At 48.2% G+C, this 15,956-nt stretch overlaps 1 protein-coding gene across 1 annotated transcript in view; it reads left to right on the plus strand.

The window, feature by feature from the left end:
* Positions 1–1,984: 1,984 nt before the first annotated feature.
* The window catches only part of VAV1 (vav guanine nucleotide exchange factor 1), a 56,647-nt gene continuing 42,675 nt past the window's right edge, over positions 1,985–15,956 (plus strand). Inside the window, exon 1 of the mRNA XM_070415961.1 lies at positions 1,985–2,228. Coding sequence (XP_070272062.1) covers positions 2,025–2,228 — 204 coding nt within the window. The 5' untranslated portion in view covers positions 1,985–2,024. The remainder of the gene's footprint in view (positions 2,229–15,956) is intronic.

The raw sequence follows: 15,956 nt of genomic DNA on the forward strand, positions 1-15,956 counted from the left end.
GTATGCCAGGGCTGTACTGCCTGCTTGACCGGCCTCAACGCGTTTAATTGTCGTTTAGGGCAGGCCACTGAATGGGGTGGATGCTATTTTCATCGCTCCCGTTTTCCAGATGCAGAAACGGAGCCGGCTTGTGAGTGGCCGATTCGAGCGCGGAGCCCTGGAAGGCCATCCTGTCTTCCTCTCTTTGGTCTTGGCACCCCCACCATCTCTGATGCCTACCGTGATTCCAAACTCGAACCCATTTTACAGATGAGGAAGTTGACGCATAGAGAGCGAAGGAGGTTTGGGGAGGAAAACCTTTTGGTGCTTGTAGGATCACAAAGCTAGACATTTCCAGGCTGGGCTGCCCTCTCCGCCCTCATGTGGAAGAGGGGCTGGGGGGGGGGGGCGGGGGGAGCTGAGGGGAGTATCTTTTCCTTAACACCCCGTCCCTCCCGCCCCCGCCTAATGTTGATACAGAGGGTAGAGGGTATGTCCAGGGAAGGAGCATAGCGCCCCCTAATGGTTACAAGACTTTTAAAAATGCAAGGGGTGTCTAGGGAAATTGAGTGGGGAGGGGAGGCGACTCACAACCTAGCGGGGCGAGAGAACGCATAGACAAGATGATTTCAGGTGGTAAGGGCTACGGAGACAGTGAATGTTTGCTAAACGTGTCAACGAACGACACTAATGAAGCCTGTAAGAGAGAGATGATAGTGACCATGGGGATACATGGATGGATTTGGGATAAATGTCAGAGGTGGTGTCAATAGAGCTCTCAACCATTTATTTGTTTGTTTATTCTCCTTCAACAAATATTTATGGAGCATGTATATGTGCCAGGTGCTGGGGTGGGGCGGGAGGGGGTCCAGCAGCACACAAAAGACTATTTTCTAAATAGATAATAAAGAAATAAGTATAGCTCAGCCGGCACGGCTCAGTGGTTGAGCGTCAACCTATGAAACCGGAGGTCACGGTTGGATTCCCAATCGGGGCACATGCTCGTGTTTCGGGCTCGATCCCCAGTATGGGGCGTGCAGGAGGCAGCTGATCATCATTGATTTTTCTATCTCTCCCTCTTTATCCCTCTCTGAAATGAATAAAAATATATTTAGAAATAAAATAAATAAGTATAATAAAATATCAGGTTTGATGATGATCAGGGCTTAAAGTAGGGATAGGGTATGATCGGGTGGGATGAAAGGCTGTGATTCAAAATAGGGTGGTCTGGGAAGACTTCATGAAAAGGTGACACTGAGCAAAAACCTTTAGGTGGTGAGGGAACTAGCTATGAAGTTGCCTAAAGCAGGGGGAGGAGCATGTGCAAAGGTCCTGGGGCAGGACAAGGCCTGGCTTGTTGGAGGAACAGCAGGAGGCCTGTGTGGCAAGTGAGAGAGGGGTGTGGAGGGGTTGAGGGCAAGGAGAGTTTAGGGAGGGCAGGTCATATGGGGCCTTGTGGGTTGCATGGAGGACGTTTCCCCCAAAGGGGAAGGTATGTGACAAGAGGAGGGACACCCGACTTGACTCAGGTGATCCCAGGCGCCCTCTGGCTGTGGTGGGGAGGATAGACTGGAGGAAGAGGGCGAGAGCTCAGGGACCTGGGCGGAGGAGACTAGACTGGTCCAGGATAGTGATGATGGGGCTGGACCAGGGTGGAGGCAGAGAGGGGAGGGGTGAGCAGAGGGCGGATTTTGAGTACTTTGAGGTGTTACTGCTCAAGGGTTGGCTATGGAGGTCCGGGGAGGAAGTAGCTCTACCACTTGTTGGCCTGACCACCGGCAGCCCCATCTCCCCTCCCAGGTGCCCAGGTGTTGGTGGGGGAAAGAGAGGTCCGGGGAGGAAGGGGCTGGGCTAGGCGGGGCTGGCCTGCAGGTGCTACCCCCCCACCCCGTCCCCACCCCCTACGGCTCCTCCTCCTCCACCCCCTCTCCCTGCGACAGTTACAGGCAAAGAAGAGGAAGTGGTAGCTAGTAGCACAGGCAGGCGGGCGGGCGGCGGAGGCTGTGAGGGTGCGCGGGCCGGGCCGGGCCGGGAAAGCAGCCGCCATGGAGCTGTGGCGACAGTGTACCCACTGGCTGATCCAGTGCCGGGTGCTGCCGCCCAGCCACCGCGTGACCTGGGACGGGGCCCAGGTGTGCGAGCTGGCGCAAGCCCTGCGGGATGGGGTCCTTCTCTGCCAGCTGCTTAACAACCTGCAGCCCCACGCCATCAACTTACGCGAGGTCAACCTGCGTCCCCAGATGTCCCAGGTGAGCCCACCGCGGGCTGCCGGGCCCAGGGTTGGAAGTGGTGGGCATTCCAGGCTGGGTTAGTGTACTGTGCCTCTGGGCCGGCACTGGGTCATATGTCAACTCCGCGGCTGGCTTAGGGGAGGGGGTGGGGGAAGGGGTAGTGTGGATGGTAACACTGAAATTCTGGGGTGACCCACCAAAGGTTATCAGGAATGCATTTGTAAGCACAGAATGAGCCCAACTTTAGGCTGTGAACTGGCAAGCTGGGGGTTAGCCGCTCCTGAGCCCCAGGCCCACTTCCCTGGGGTTCAAGGCCCCAGGTGCCATCCTCTGGGAGTCTTGAGGGGGTGCCTAGAAATCCCCTGATTGGTCAACAGGGTGCTTAAGGTTTTTTTAGACCCCTTGCCCCCAGATTCTGGCTATGGGGGAGGGCCCTCCTTCCCCACATGTGTCTCCTCCTCCGGGCCCCTGGGCCCCTTCCTTCCCCTCACATCTCCTTCCCCTTGGCTTCCTGCCTGGGCCTGGGGCAGATGGGGGCCTGTGACCTCGGGTTCTGCTCTTCCTGGCTTCCTCCATCCACTGGGGGACATTGAGGCAGGACCTGGTCCTGAGCCCCCGAGGGTGGCTTCTGGGGTTTGGGAGCCTAGGAATAGCTCCTCTGTCACAGTAGCAATTTCTGTGAAGGCTGAGGGTCCAGAAGGAGGCAGATTTGACTGTGACCGCCCCCGGCTCAGGAAACACATTCAAGTCCCTATTTGAATGCGGTTGGGTGGGGGAGGTAACAGGACTGGATGCTCTCTCCGTAGCACCTCCTCTGGTTCTCTATGGCCGCCTGGGTGCTGGGTGGAAGTGGTGTATGCTGCTGGGTGGGGGCTGGGGGTGCCCCACCTGCCATGGAGGTCCACGGGGACCCATAGGCCAGGCTTTAGTCTCTGTGCTTGGATGAAAGTTTTGTCCAGAGGAGCTGTAGGCTGGGGGTGATGGGAGAGGGGGGTAGTTGGGGCATCCGTAGCCTCCTCTCTGGTTTGACTGCCATGTGCAGGTGGGGGGAGGGGAAGTGACTGCTCTGGGAGTGGGCCCATGGGGATCCTTAGGGGCATTTCCTAGGGACAGAGCCCCTGGGTGGAGAGGTGGGTGGGCCCCCTTTGCTAGCCCAGGCAGGATTTCTTGATGGAAGGAGGGAGCTCTAGAGAACCCCTCCCCCATGGCCAGCTCTTCTTGACACCTGCCATCCCAAAATTGCCTACATTTGCTTGTCTCCTTCCAGCACACGAGGAAGTAGCATTACCACCTGTCAGGCCTCAGATCAGCAGGGAGGCAGGGTCCCCATTGAGGCTTAATAGCAGCTAATGGCAAAGTGGATAGACGTAAGGATGAACTTCCACCCTGCATGCAGCTTGCCTAAAGCTTGCCCTCTGATGAAAAGCAGAGGGATGTGGCAATAATGTTTAGGAGAGCAGCTGTGGGGACTCCAGGGACCATCCTATGTCTATGTTCTGGGCAATGCCATGAACCCAGGCCCAGGCCTGACCCTCAAGGTGCTCCGAGACTCGGGGACACGGAACCAGACACCTGCAGCCCCTTGTTGTCAGGACTGTGGTGGAGGGACAAATCTCTGGGCGGGGGGTCCTGTAGCAAAGACAAGACATTGCCTGGGGGAGTCTGGCTTTCTCCAAGATGAGACATTTGTACCGGGTTTTGAAGAGTGAATAGGAGCTTTCTCATTGCTCTGGATTCCTGCACCCAGCTGTGCCAGGCCCCAGTCTGTGCAGGTGTATTCCCTGATCCTTCCCGTGTGGGAGCTCTGCACCCTCCTGCCCCTGCTCATTTTGTCTCTCTTCAGAGCTCAGCCCCATGCCCCGTTCGCGGTGGGGATGTGTGTGGGAAGCTGAAACACTGAGCCAGAGGGAGGTGCCAAAAGAACAACCTCTCTAGGTTTGCATGTCCCTGTCTGTTAACAGATGGAAGCCAGGACCATGGGATGTAGAAGGGCCGAGGGAGAAAAGGGAAGGGTGTGGGAGGAGGGAGGGGGCTATGGCACAAATAAAGGTGTGGAGGCTGGAATTGGGGTGCTTCCCAGTTTCTCTCATTTTCTTTTCATAGTTCTTCTGCTTTTCCTCAGTTGTTTCCAGGGAAGAGGGTGGGAAGACCATATTTAAACACTCAGTCATTTGGCAACAATTACAATGTATGCCAGACTTCTTCTTGGGGCCAAGACAGTGAGAACAGGACACACACAAACCCCTGTTGTTGTGGAGCCCGCATTCTAGTGGGAGAGACCGACAGTGAGCAAATAAGGAAGGAAACATATAAATTGTCAGGAGGTAGTATGTACTCTGGAACAAACAAAGCAGGAAAGGGGACTCAGGCGTATCAGGCCGCACTTTTGAACAGGGTGTCTGGGAGGCCTCACTGATAAGGTGATGTTGGAGCAGAGACCTGGGGAAAGTGAGGGAATGAATGAGCCATATGGGTCTGGGGAAGCCGTGCTTCTGCTAGGGGGTGCTGCCAGTGCAAAGGCCCTGGGGTCGGAAAGGGTGAATGCCCACACAGGCTGTGCTGCACTGCAGGGCAGTGAGTGGCCTGGCTGGTGGAAATGGTTCATGGGTGAGGTCTGATTGGAGGGAATCTTCAAGCTGGAAGGTCCCTCAGATCTGAGGCCCAGAGAGAATGGATGCTACTGTCATAAGCGGCCACAATGACCAGACAGCCCCACTCTGCCCCTGGAGCTCAACCCAACTCTTTCTCTGAGACTCCACATTCTGGGTTGCAGCGATGAAGGAAACTTGAAGGCTGAGGGAGTGAAGAGGAAGAGATGAATGTGACAGTCATTGTGGGAAAGATCCACCAGGACATGGTTGCTGATTAGACTTGGGGTGGGGACAGGCTCTGGGGCCAAGATGATGGCAAGGTCCCCAGCTCAGTGAACGCTGGTGCCGCTGGCACAGGCAGGAAAGGGAGCGGGCAGGAGAGTGGGCTAGGGGGCGGTGGCTTGGAGGAGCCAGACGTGGGTTCAAGTGTTGGTGCCACCACTTCCTGGCTTCCCCTCCCTGAGCCTTGGTTTCCCCTCGGTGAACTGTAAATGAAAACGTCACCTTTTTGGGGTGGATTCTTATGATATTTCAGCACTACTTACCATGGCAGTGTCTGATACCTGATAAACCCTCCTAAGAAGCCTTTTTAGAAAGGATGTGAGGTAACGGGAGGGAGGGCAGCATAACATGCAAGTAGGAATTGGGCTAGGGTGGTAGTTCTCAACCACAGCGATTTTGACCTCCTTTTATTTTTATTTATTTTTAGTTTTTATTTACTTTTATTGATTTCAGAGAGGAAGGGAGAGGGAGAGATAGAAACATCAATGATAAGAGAGAATCATTGAACGGCTGCTTCTTGCACACCCCCTACTGGGAATCGAGCCCACAGCCAGGACATGTGCCCTTGACCAGAATTGAACCTGAAACCCTTCAGTCTGCAGGTTGACCCTCTATCCATGGAGCCAAACCGGCTAGGGCTTGCCCCCCATTTAGGAGATGCTGCTGGCATCTAATGGATAGAAGCCAGGGATGCTGCTCAACAGCCCACAGATGCCACACACAACAGAGAATCATCCTGCCCCAAATGTCAGCAGTGCTGAGGTTAAGAAGAAGCCTGTGCCAGGGGACAGAGAGCCCAATAGAATCTTTAGATTATTTAACAACTTGGTTAAATAATGCATCCATATCATTCAGGTATTAAGATGCATAAAAAGATATACAGGGGAAAATTTAACTTCTAGTCCTGTCCCTCAGATACCCACACATACCCAGTTCCTACCTTCCCCCATAAGTAACTACAATTTTTTAAGGTTTATTCACTTAAAAAAAATCTTTATTGTTGAAAGTATTACAGATGCCCCCTTTTTCACCCATTGACCCCTTCTAATCTGTACCTGTGCCCCACCCCTGGCCTTCACCACACTATTATCTGTGTCTATGGGTTATGCATATATGCATACAAGTTCTTTGGTTAACTTCTTCCTACCTACCCCCCACCTCCACCTTCCATCTGCGATTCAACAGTCTGTTCCATGCTTCTATGTCTCTGGATCTATTTTGTCCATCTGTTTATTTTGTTCTTTAGATTTCACATATGAGTGAGATCATGTGATACTTGTCTTTCTCTGACTGGCTTATTTCCCTTAGCATAATACTCTCCAGGTCCCTCCATGCTGTCTCAAAGCATAAGAGATCCTTCTTTTTTACTGCTGCATAGTATTCCATGATGTAAATGTACCACAGCTTTTTTATCCACTCCTCTACTGATGGGCACTTGGGCTGTTTCCAGATCTTAGCTGTTATAAATTGCACTGCTATGAACATCGGGGTGCATATCATATATTCTTTCTGATTGATGTCCTGGGTTTCTAAGGATGTATTCCTAGAAGTGGGATCACTGGGTCAAATGGCAATTCCATATTTAATTTTTTGAGGAAACTCCATACTGTTTTCCATAATGGCTGCACCAGTCTGCATTCCCACCAGCAGTGCACTAGGGTTCCCTTTACCGTGTTCATGGATTGGTAGAATTAACATCATTAAAATATCCATACTACCCAAAGCAATCTATAGATTCAATGCAATCCCTATTATAATACTTACAGCATATTTCACAGATCTAGAACTAACACTCCAAAAATTTATATGGAACCAAAAAAGACCCAGGAATGCCGCAGCAATCTTGAGAAAGAACAAAGTTGGAGGAATCACAATACCAGATTTCAAGTTACACCACAAAGCCACTAATCCAAACAGCCTGGTGCTGGCACAAGAACAGGCATATAGATCAGTGGGACAGAATAGACACCCCAGAAATCGACCCAAGCCATGATGCTCAATTAATATTTGACAGAGGAGGCAAGAGCCTACAGTGGAGTCAAGACAGTCTCTTCAATAAATGGTGCTGGGAAAATTGGACAGATACATGCAAAAAAATGAAACTAGACCACCAACTTACACCATACACAAGAATAAACCCAAAATGGATAAAGGACTTAAATGTAAGTCAGGACACCATAAAAATCCTAGAAGAAACCACAGGTAGCAAAATCTTAGACTTTTCTTGTAGCAATATGTTTATAGACACATCTCCTAAGACAAAGGAAACTAAGGAGAAAATAAACAAATAGAACTACATCAAAGTAAAAAGCTTCTGCACAGCACAAGAGACCATCAACAAAATGAAAAAGGAGCCCACTGTATGGAAGAAGGTATTTGGCACTGATACATCTGATAAAGGGTTAATATTCAAAATGTATAAGGAACTCATACAACTTAACAAAAGGAAGACAAACAATCCAATTAAAAGATGGGCAAAGGACCTAAATAGACACTTCTCCAAAGGGGACATACAGATGGCCAAGAGACAAATCAAAACTGCTCAAAGTCTCTGATCTTCAGAGAGATGCAAATTAAAACAATGAGGCATCACCTCACACTTGTCAGAATGGTTGCCATCAACAAATCAACAAACGACAAGTGCTGGCGAGGATGTGGAGAAAAGGGAACCCTAGTACACTTTTTAAAAGTTGACTGTATGTCCTTCCAGAATTTCTTTATGCAAATATAAGCAAAAAAGAATTCATGTTCTTACTTATTACACTCCTCCCTTCACATGAAAAATAGCAGATACTATCCACTGCCTCATACCCTGCTTTCCTCAGTTTAATAATCACCTTGGGAATTTTACCAAATCCATACATAGAGATTGTCCTCATTCCTTTCCGAAAATGGCTATATGATATTCCCAGATAATTCATTTATTTAACAAACCACTTATATTATGGTATGTGTCAGGTTTAGCCTAAACCATGGGACAGCAAACTACAATCAAGGGCTGAATGTGTCCACAGTATGTTCCTATAAATAAAGTTTTATTGGCCCGCAGCCACACACATTCATTTATGTACTGTCTATGGCTGATTTTCAGCTACAACTATAGAGTTGAGTAGTTGCGACAGAGACTGTCTGGCCTGAGGAGCTGAAGGTATTTACTCTCCAGATCTTTATAGAAAAAGCTCACTGATGCCTGGTATAAATGCTCTCTATACATTACTAATAACTCATTTAATTCCCACCACAACTTGTGAGGTAGAAAGTATTATTATCCTCCTTTTTCGTTTGGAGAAACTGAGGCACACAGATGTTAAGTAACTTGCTCCAGGGCACCCAATTTGAAAGTGGCAGAGTTGGGGACTTGAACCCAGGCAGCCTGGCCCCAGGATCCTTATATTCAACAATTACTCTAACCTACCTCTATTTCATCCATGGACACTTGGCATTTGTTCTAACAAGCTTACTGCAATCAATGATCTCGTCCATGATTCATTTTCCGCTCCTGAGCTCTGTGACCTTGGACATGTTACTTAACCTCTCTGTGCTTCAGTTTCGTCATCTGTAAAAGGGAGATAAACATTCCCATCTTAAAGCATCGTTGTGAGGGATAAACAAGTCACCGTAAAGAACCTAGAAAAGGCCCTAACCGGTTTGGCTCAGTGGATAGAGCGTCGGCCTGCGGACTGAAGGGTCCCAGGTTCGATTCTAGTCAAGGGCATGTACCTTGGTTGTGGGCACATCCCCAGTGGGAGGTGTGCAGGAGGCAGCTGATCGATGTTTCTCTCTCATCGATGTTTCTAACTCTCTATCCCTCTCCCTTCCTCTCTGTAAAAAAACAATAAAATATATTTATAAAAAAAAGAACCTAGAAAAGTATCTGGCTACATGTAAATGTTCCTGTGGCATCCTTACACATGGACAAGTATATCCATGGGATAAATTCTCAGAAGGGTTTGTTGGCTCAGAGTAAATGAGTGTGTGTTTTGGAGATGGGGCAATTGTTCTCTATGTGGGATTGTTCCCATATGGATTGTTCCAATTACTCTGGAAAGATCTGGTAAGATCTTTCTTATCAGAGAGATCTTCCCTGATTTCAATGCGTAAGAGTGCTTGTTCTCTGTGGCCTGGCTAACAGACTGTTCTGTTGTCACACATTCAGGGTTGCTAACTTGGGGGATAAGTGGAGCTCATTATGGCTCAATTTCTATTTTCTTTTTCTGAGTGAGGTTGATCCTCTTTTCCTATGTTTAAGAGCTATTTTTATTTTCTCTCAGTGGAATATTTGTTCATATCACGTGCCCATTATTTCTTTCTTCTAGTACTGTTGACTGTTTTTTCTTATTGATTTTCCATGGCTCTTTATATACAGTGGAACCTCTTTCCTCAAACTTATTTCGTTCCGGAAGGCTGTTCGAAAACCAACACATTTTTTTCCCATTAGAAATAATGTAAATTGAATTAATCTGTTTCAGACCCCCAAATAATTCCCTGTTTTAACCTCTTATATATAGTACATGTCTATTGTACTGTTTAACCTATAAATAAACACTTTAAAAACAAAAAGGACATGAAATGTAAATGAGAATTTAACAAAAAGGAAAGGAAATGTACAGTAAAAAAATGAAAAATTTACAATAATTATAAGCAGCAGCAAAAGAAACACAAAAATATTCACAGCACAATATCCTGAGATTTTAACAGTGGTGAACTGACTCATATTTGCGCATTCTCTCCTTTGTTTGTCACCTGAGAGATGCGTAACTCATCCTACAGGTATGAGCATGAAAGGGTTGTCAGGCCCAGCGGAGTGGCTCAGTGTTTGAGTATCAACCTATAAACCAGGAGGTCATGGTTTGATTCCTGGTCAGGGAAAATGCCCGGGCTGCAGGCTCGGTCCGGTGTGAAGGAGGCAGCCGATCGATGATTCTCTCTCATCATTAATGTTTCTATCTCTCCTTCTCCCTTCCTCTCTGAAATCAATAATAAATATATATATATATATATATATATATATAGAGAGAGAGAGAGAGAGAGAGAGAGAGAGAGAGTAATATGCTAATTAGACCGGACAGCTGAACGACCTTTCAGACCACCTTCTGGACAAAGCCAGGGCTGCGAGGGCTGTCGTGCATTGGGCCTCTAGTGTGTGTGTGTGTGTGTGTGTGTGTGTGTGTGTGTGTGTATTTTTTTTTTAACTTTATTTTTTTAAAGGGTTGTCAGGTTGAGAAGCAAATTGTTTGAGATGGGAGACATTTGAGAAACCAGGTTCCACTGTATTAGGCTGGTTTGAATTTCAAGTCAGGTACTTACTAGCTTTGTGATACTGGAGACAAAAATTACTTAACCTATCTGAGCCCTGTCTTATCTATAAAATGGGCATGTGGACAGGACCTTTATCTCAGGGTTGTGTGAGGACTAAATGTGATAAGGTAAGTTAAATTCCTATCACGGCGATTGACATATAGCAAGCGCTAAATTCATGGGAGTCACTCTTCTGGTTAATTTGATTTCAGTGGGTCTGAGTGGGCTGTAGGATGTGGTAGAGTCAGGGTATGTGAGGGTAGTTCCTGTGACAAATTGCATCACTTCAATGACAGTAAGAATTTACTTGTTGTTCACAGAACAATCCAGCTTGGATCAAGTAGGGTTTGAGGAGAAGGTTCTTCTTTACAGTTTTTCTATGACCCCAGCTGCTTTCATCTCATGGCCCCATCCTCCCTACAGCCCTGGGAGTTCTCTCTACTCACCCAGAGGGCAAGGAAGGAGTGTGAGAAAGGAAACCACCGGAGGCTTTAATGGACCAGTCCCAGAAGGGACACCATCACCTCCATTCTGTTCCACCGGCTAGAACTCGCTCACAAGGTCCCATCCAACTGCAAGAGCAGCTGGGAATGCAGTTTAGCTGGAAGCCAATGGACCAGGAAATGGGTTGGGTGGCTATAGAGAAGTTACTGGCCCCAAGAAACCCAAGGTGAAACCTAGCTGGCTTCTGAGATGCGGGTCTGGAGGGAGCTGTTTTGCAGGCAAGCTTGGTAGGATGAGGAATGAGGGGAGCCTGAAACAAAGCCATGGGGAAGGGAATGGCCTGTGTGGGTTGGGCTGTGTTGGTTGGAAGACATCATCTCAACACGTCTGAAGCCTGGGAGGGTCAACCTCGGATGCTGTTCATTCTTTTCCATTCCATTCTGTTCTGTTCACTGACCTCATCCTGGGGCCGATACTGGGAAATGTTACTCTTCAGGGCTTTCACAGAGGAGCCTGGAAAACCCTGTCCCTCCTCTCTCCCAGCCCTCCCATGGCTCCCCATTGCTCTTGGAGCGAAATGCAAAGTCCTCACCATGACCCAGATTTGTCCTCTGTTTACCTCTCAGCCCTCATCTCCTCCCTCTCTCCCCCTCATTCATTTCTACTCCAGCCATATGGGCCTCCTCACTGTTCCTAGAGCCACCAGGTATAAGCTAATCCAGCCTCAGGGCCTTTGCATGTGCTGTTCTTGCTTCATGGATCCCTCTTTTCCCAGATATACACTGTGATTGTTCTCTTACCTCCTTCAGGTTTCCTACCAGAGGGATCTTCCCTGGCTTCCATACCTAAGATTGCACCCCATCCCCCTCCATTCCCATATACAATTCTCATTCTCTCCCTTGTTTAATTTTTCTCCATAGCACCTAGCAGCCTCTGACCTATCATAGTTTTTACTTATTTGCTTATTGTCTGCTTCTCCCACTGGAATGTCAAGGCAAGGCGTTTTGTCTGTTTGGTTCTACAACTGTATCTCCAGTGCCCAGAACATAAGTAGGTGCTCACTAAATATTTATTAAGCATTCTACTTACTCATTCATCATTCATCATTCATTTAATGCAGGGGTCAGCACACTATAACCTGTGGCTTCCTGCCTCCTTTTAGAAACACAATTTAGTTGATACACGGTCACCCCATCTGCTGACATATTGGCCATAGCTGCTTTTGCTAGCTGAATAGTCACAACAGAGACCCTATGACCTACAAAACCCAAAAAATTACTCTCTGGCTCTACAGAAAGTTTGCTGATTTGAGCCTTGATGTAATAGGCACTTGTTGAGTGCTTTCTGATGGTTGGTTAGTGGTAGTTGGTTAGTGGTGGGTGAGTATGGATTGCCTAGGATCAAAACGCCTCTACAAGTTCCTAGTTATGTGACTCTGGGCAAGAGTCTAGGTTTTCTCATCTGTGAAATGGGGAAAATGATGATGATAACAGTAATAATAACAATAATAATAATAATGACAATACCACCCACCTCACAGGCATTTCTTTTATTAGGCCATGTGCTGGGTGATGGAGGATTCCATGATAAATGAGACACAGATTCTCATGCAGCTCATGGAAATAGACAAGGAAATAGGCAGTTACAACACATTCAGTGATGGGTGGAACCCAGAGCATTGTGGGAGCAGAGGGAAGGGAACCCCTAGAAGAAACCAGGCAGGCTTCCTGGAGGAAGTGGCATGCTAATAGAGTGTGGGAAGTTGGGGCATATTTAAGGAGCCAAAAGGAGTTCTGTTTGGTCTCCCTTGCTAATGCTAATGGTGCCAGGAAGAGCGCAAGACCTGAGTGTGTATTGTATGAGCACAGCTGGCCTTTATTTTTGTGGGGGGTTTTTTGGTAATCCTCACCCAGGGATATTTTTCCATTGATTATTTTTAGAAAGAGTGGAAGGGAGGGGGAGAGACAGAGAGAAACATCGATGTGAGAGAGACAGCAATTGGTTGCCTCCTGCACATGCCCTGACAGGCCCAGGGATTGAACAGGGAACCCTTTAGTCCTAGGGCCAATGCTCTATCCACTGAGCTAAACCAGCTAGGGCTCAAAACTGGCCTTTTAAAGATCTTACCACAGTGCAGAGATGGACTTTGATATCAGGGATGGTGTTTTGTGACCTGGGCTTTAGGAGAAACTTGGGAGTCAGGTCCCTTGGGCAACAGTGGAAGAAATAAGGGATGTTCAGTTGGAGAAGTTTAAGGTTTGAGGAAATCCCGAGCTGAGTCTGCAGAAGTTTTAATCAAGTATCTTAGCTCTTGTGACAAGAATACCCCATTGAAACTGGCTCATATAACTAAAATTACTGGGAGAAAAACGCCTTCAGGTCTGGCTGGATTCAGGGGGGCTCAGGCATCACTACATCAGAGAATCTGCCCCACCCCACCCTTCATCTCTTAACTTTGCTCTTTTGGGTGTTTTTCTCTATTCTCAGCCATTCTTTTTCCTAATGAAGGTAGACAAGGGTGCCCAGCTGCTCCAGATTTGTAGTCCTACATTCTATGTCTAATGGAAAGTGGGAGGGGCGATTTAAAGGCCTCCCAGGCCCAAATCTGTTTTTCGTTGGACATGATTTTTTTGGTGGGGTTCACATGTCCATTCCTGAACCATCTGCTGTGGCTGGGAGAATATGAGGCTCTGATTGGCCAGGTTGAAGTCACATTCCTGAATCAGTTACTGTGACCAGGAAAACTATGATGCTCTAATTGGCCAGGCTGAGGTCACGTGTCCGTTCCTGAACCAATTGCTGTGTTCAGGAGAATGTCATGCTCTGATTAGTCAGGCCGAGGTCACCTGCCGATTCCTAGAGGGGGCCGCCTGGACTCTACCCAAAGGAGTTAGACTGAGAGGAGGGGAAGGGTAGTGACAAAGGGGAGACTGAGGGGCTGTTAGCAGAAGAAGGGGGAATAGATGTTAGGAGGCATTTGCTGTTTATATTGTCACTAAGTACTAAATTTAGTCCAGGGTTTCCCCGTCATCAGCACTGCTGAAATGTGCTCTGTCCTGGGGACTACCCTGTGCATTGTACAATGTTGAGCAGCATCCCTGGCCCCCACCTCCCCCTGGTGTTGTGACAACAAAATGCTCCCAGACATTGTCAAATGTCGTCCTGGGAGCAGTGTCAACCCTGGGTGAGAAAAACTCTGTTTTGGAGGGAATGAGCCTCCTATCTCAGGGGGACCCAAAGCAATGTAAACACTTACTGACAGGTGATGGCAAAGCAGAGATCGAGAGCGTCTTGGAGTTAGAATATTCATTTATATTACTGTCAGCAGCAGGCACTGGTAGAGTCAGATGAACTCTCCTCTCTCCTCTCTCCTGAGTTCATGGCCTTGGGGGGGACCAGAGGAGGGAGTGTGATTGTTTCTTGTGGCTGTTGTAACAAAGTACCTCAGGCTGCCTGGCTTAAAACAACAGAAATGTGTCATGGCGCAGTCCTGGAGACCAGAGGTCTGCAATCCAAATGTTGGTCGTTCTCCATCAAGAGGCTGTAGGTAAGAATCGGCTCTTTGCTTCTTCCAGCTCCTGGTGGTTCCCCAGCATGTGGCTGCGCCCCTGAAACCTCTGTCTGTCTTCACGTGGCTGTCTCCTCCGTGTCTGTCTGTGCGTCACTTAAAAAAATGCTTGTCATTGGATTATCCAGAATGATCGCTTTATCTCGAGATCCTTAACTTAATTATTAATCGCATCTTGCAAAGTCCTTTTCTTTCAAATAACATCACATTCAGACTTTCCAGGGTTTTGATGTTGGGCATATCTTTTTGGGCAACCACTCAACCCACAACAGATAGTAAACAGGAAAGTCAACGAAACATTGTAAAATATGTTTCGGACAAAAACCAGGGGTTAAGAAGAAGAAGAAAAGAAGGGGAATGCTTTCTGGAGGGGGGAGAGCATGTTTCCAGGAAATCTGAGAGTTGGAGGAGGAGAAGCTAGCTAGCTCTGGGAAGAACGGGGCAGGGAAGGCAAAGGCCATGCAACAGCCCCGGGGGTTGGGAGGATCTGAATGAAGGATTTGCTGATGGAAGGTGAGTGAGTGAAGGCGGAGTGATGGGGAATGAGGTTTGGGAGTCGCTGTGGGATGTGTGCAGAATTTAAATATGATGGGAAGTCCTTGGTGGGTTTAAGCAGATGGTTGATTTAAGGAGGTCCCTCTAGCTGCTCTGTGGGGCCTGGACTTTAAGGGTGATGGAGGTGGCAGCAAGGAGACCTGGGAGGAAGAGGTTGATGAAGGTGGCCTGGACCAGGAGTTGGAAACAATGGGTCTGGCTCACATTTTGGTGGTTGAGCTGACCAGATTTGCTGACATGGGATGAGAGAGAAGGGTGGGGGCGAATGAAAGGAGACAAGATAATGTCTAAGTTTGTAGCTTAAGGACCTGCATGAGTGGGGGTATCATTTGCTAAGATGGAAGGCTGGGGGAGGAACGGTTTTGGGGAGTTCTGATTGGGGTGTGTTATACTAGAGCTGGGAGGCAGCTCAGAATAGTGGTCAGCCAGGTGGTTCCCAGGATAGGGGAGAGACAATGTCCTTCCAGGGGTCATTGGTAATGTCTGGAGACAGTTTGGGTTTTCACCACTGGGGGGAGAGATGTGCCACAGGCATCTCCTGGGCAGAGACCAGGGATGCTGCTAAACATTTTATAATGCCCAGGACAGCCCTCCGAAGTCAGTAGTGCTGAGGCCGAGACATCCTATTGGAGGGACATGGAATCCCGTTGCATGGGCGTCTGGGTTCCAATCCTGACTTCGAGATCTTGGATGAGGTACTGAACATCTCTGGAACTCAGTTTTCCCATCTTTCAAATGGGGATAAGGATAGCTCCTCTCTTACAGGGCTGTTATAAGAGCTTAATGAGCGAATAGTTGTAAAGCGCTGCAGGCAGTACCTGGTAGTGATTGGGAAATCAGTCCTTGGGAGCCCGTGAGCTCATCGTGGGAGGGAGGTGAGAGAGGGAGGACAGGGCCCTGAAGGTTGAGCCCTAGGGAGCAGCAGCATTGAGGGGGCAGGGAGAGAAGGAAGAGGCAGCAAGAAGTCAGAAGAGGAGAATTCAGTGGCTCAGGAGTAAAACTAGAAGG

Source organism: Myotis yumanensis, unplaced genomic scaffold (assembly GCF_028538775.1).
Source record: "Myotis yumanensis isolate MYYU_CA2020_CCGP unplaced genomic scaffold, mMyoYum1.0.hap1 SCAF_5, whole genome shotgun sequence".
Classification (NCBI taxonomy): Eukaryota; Metazoa; Chordata; class Mammalia; order Chiroptera; family Vespertilionidae; genus Myotis; species Myotis yumanensis.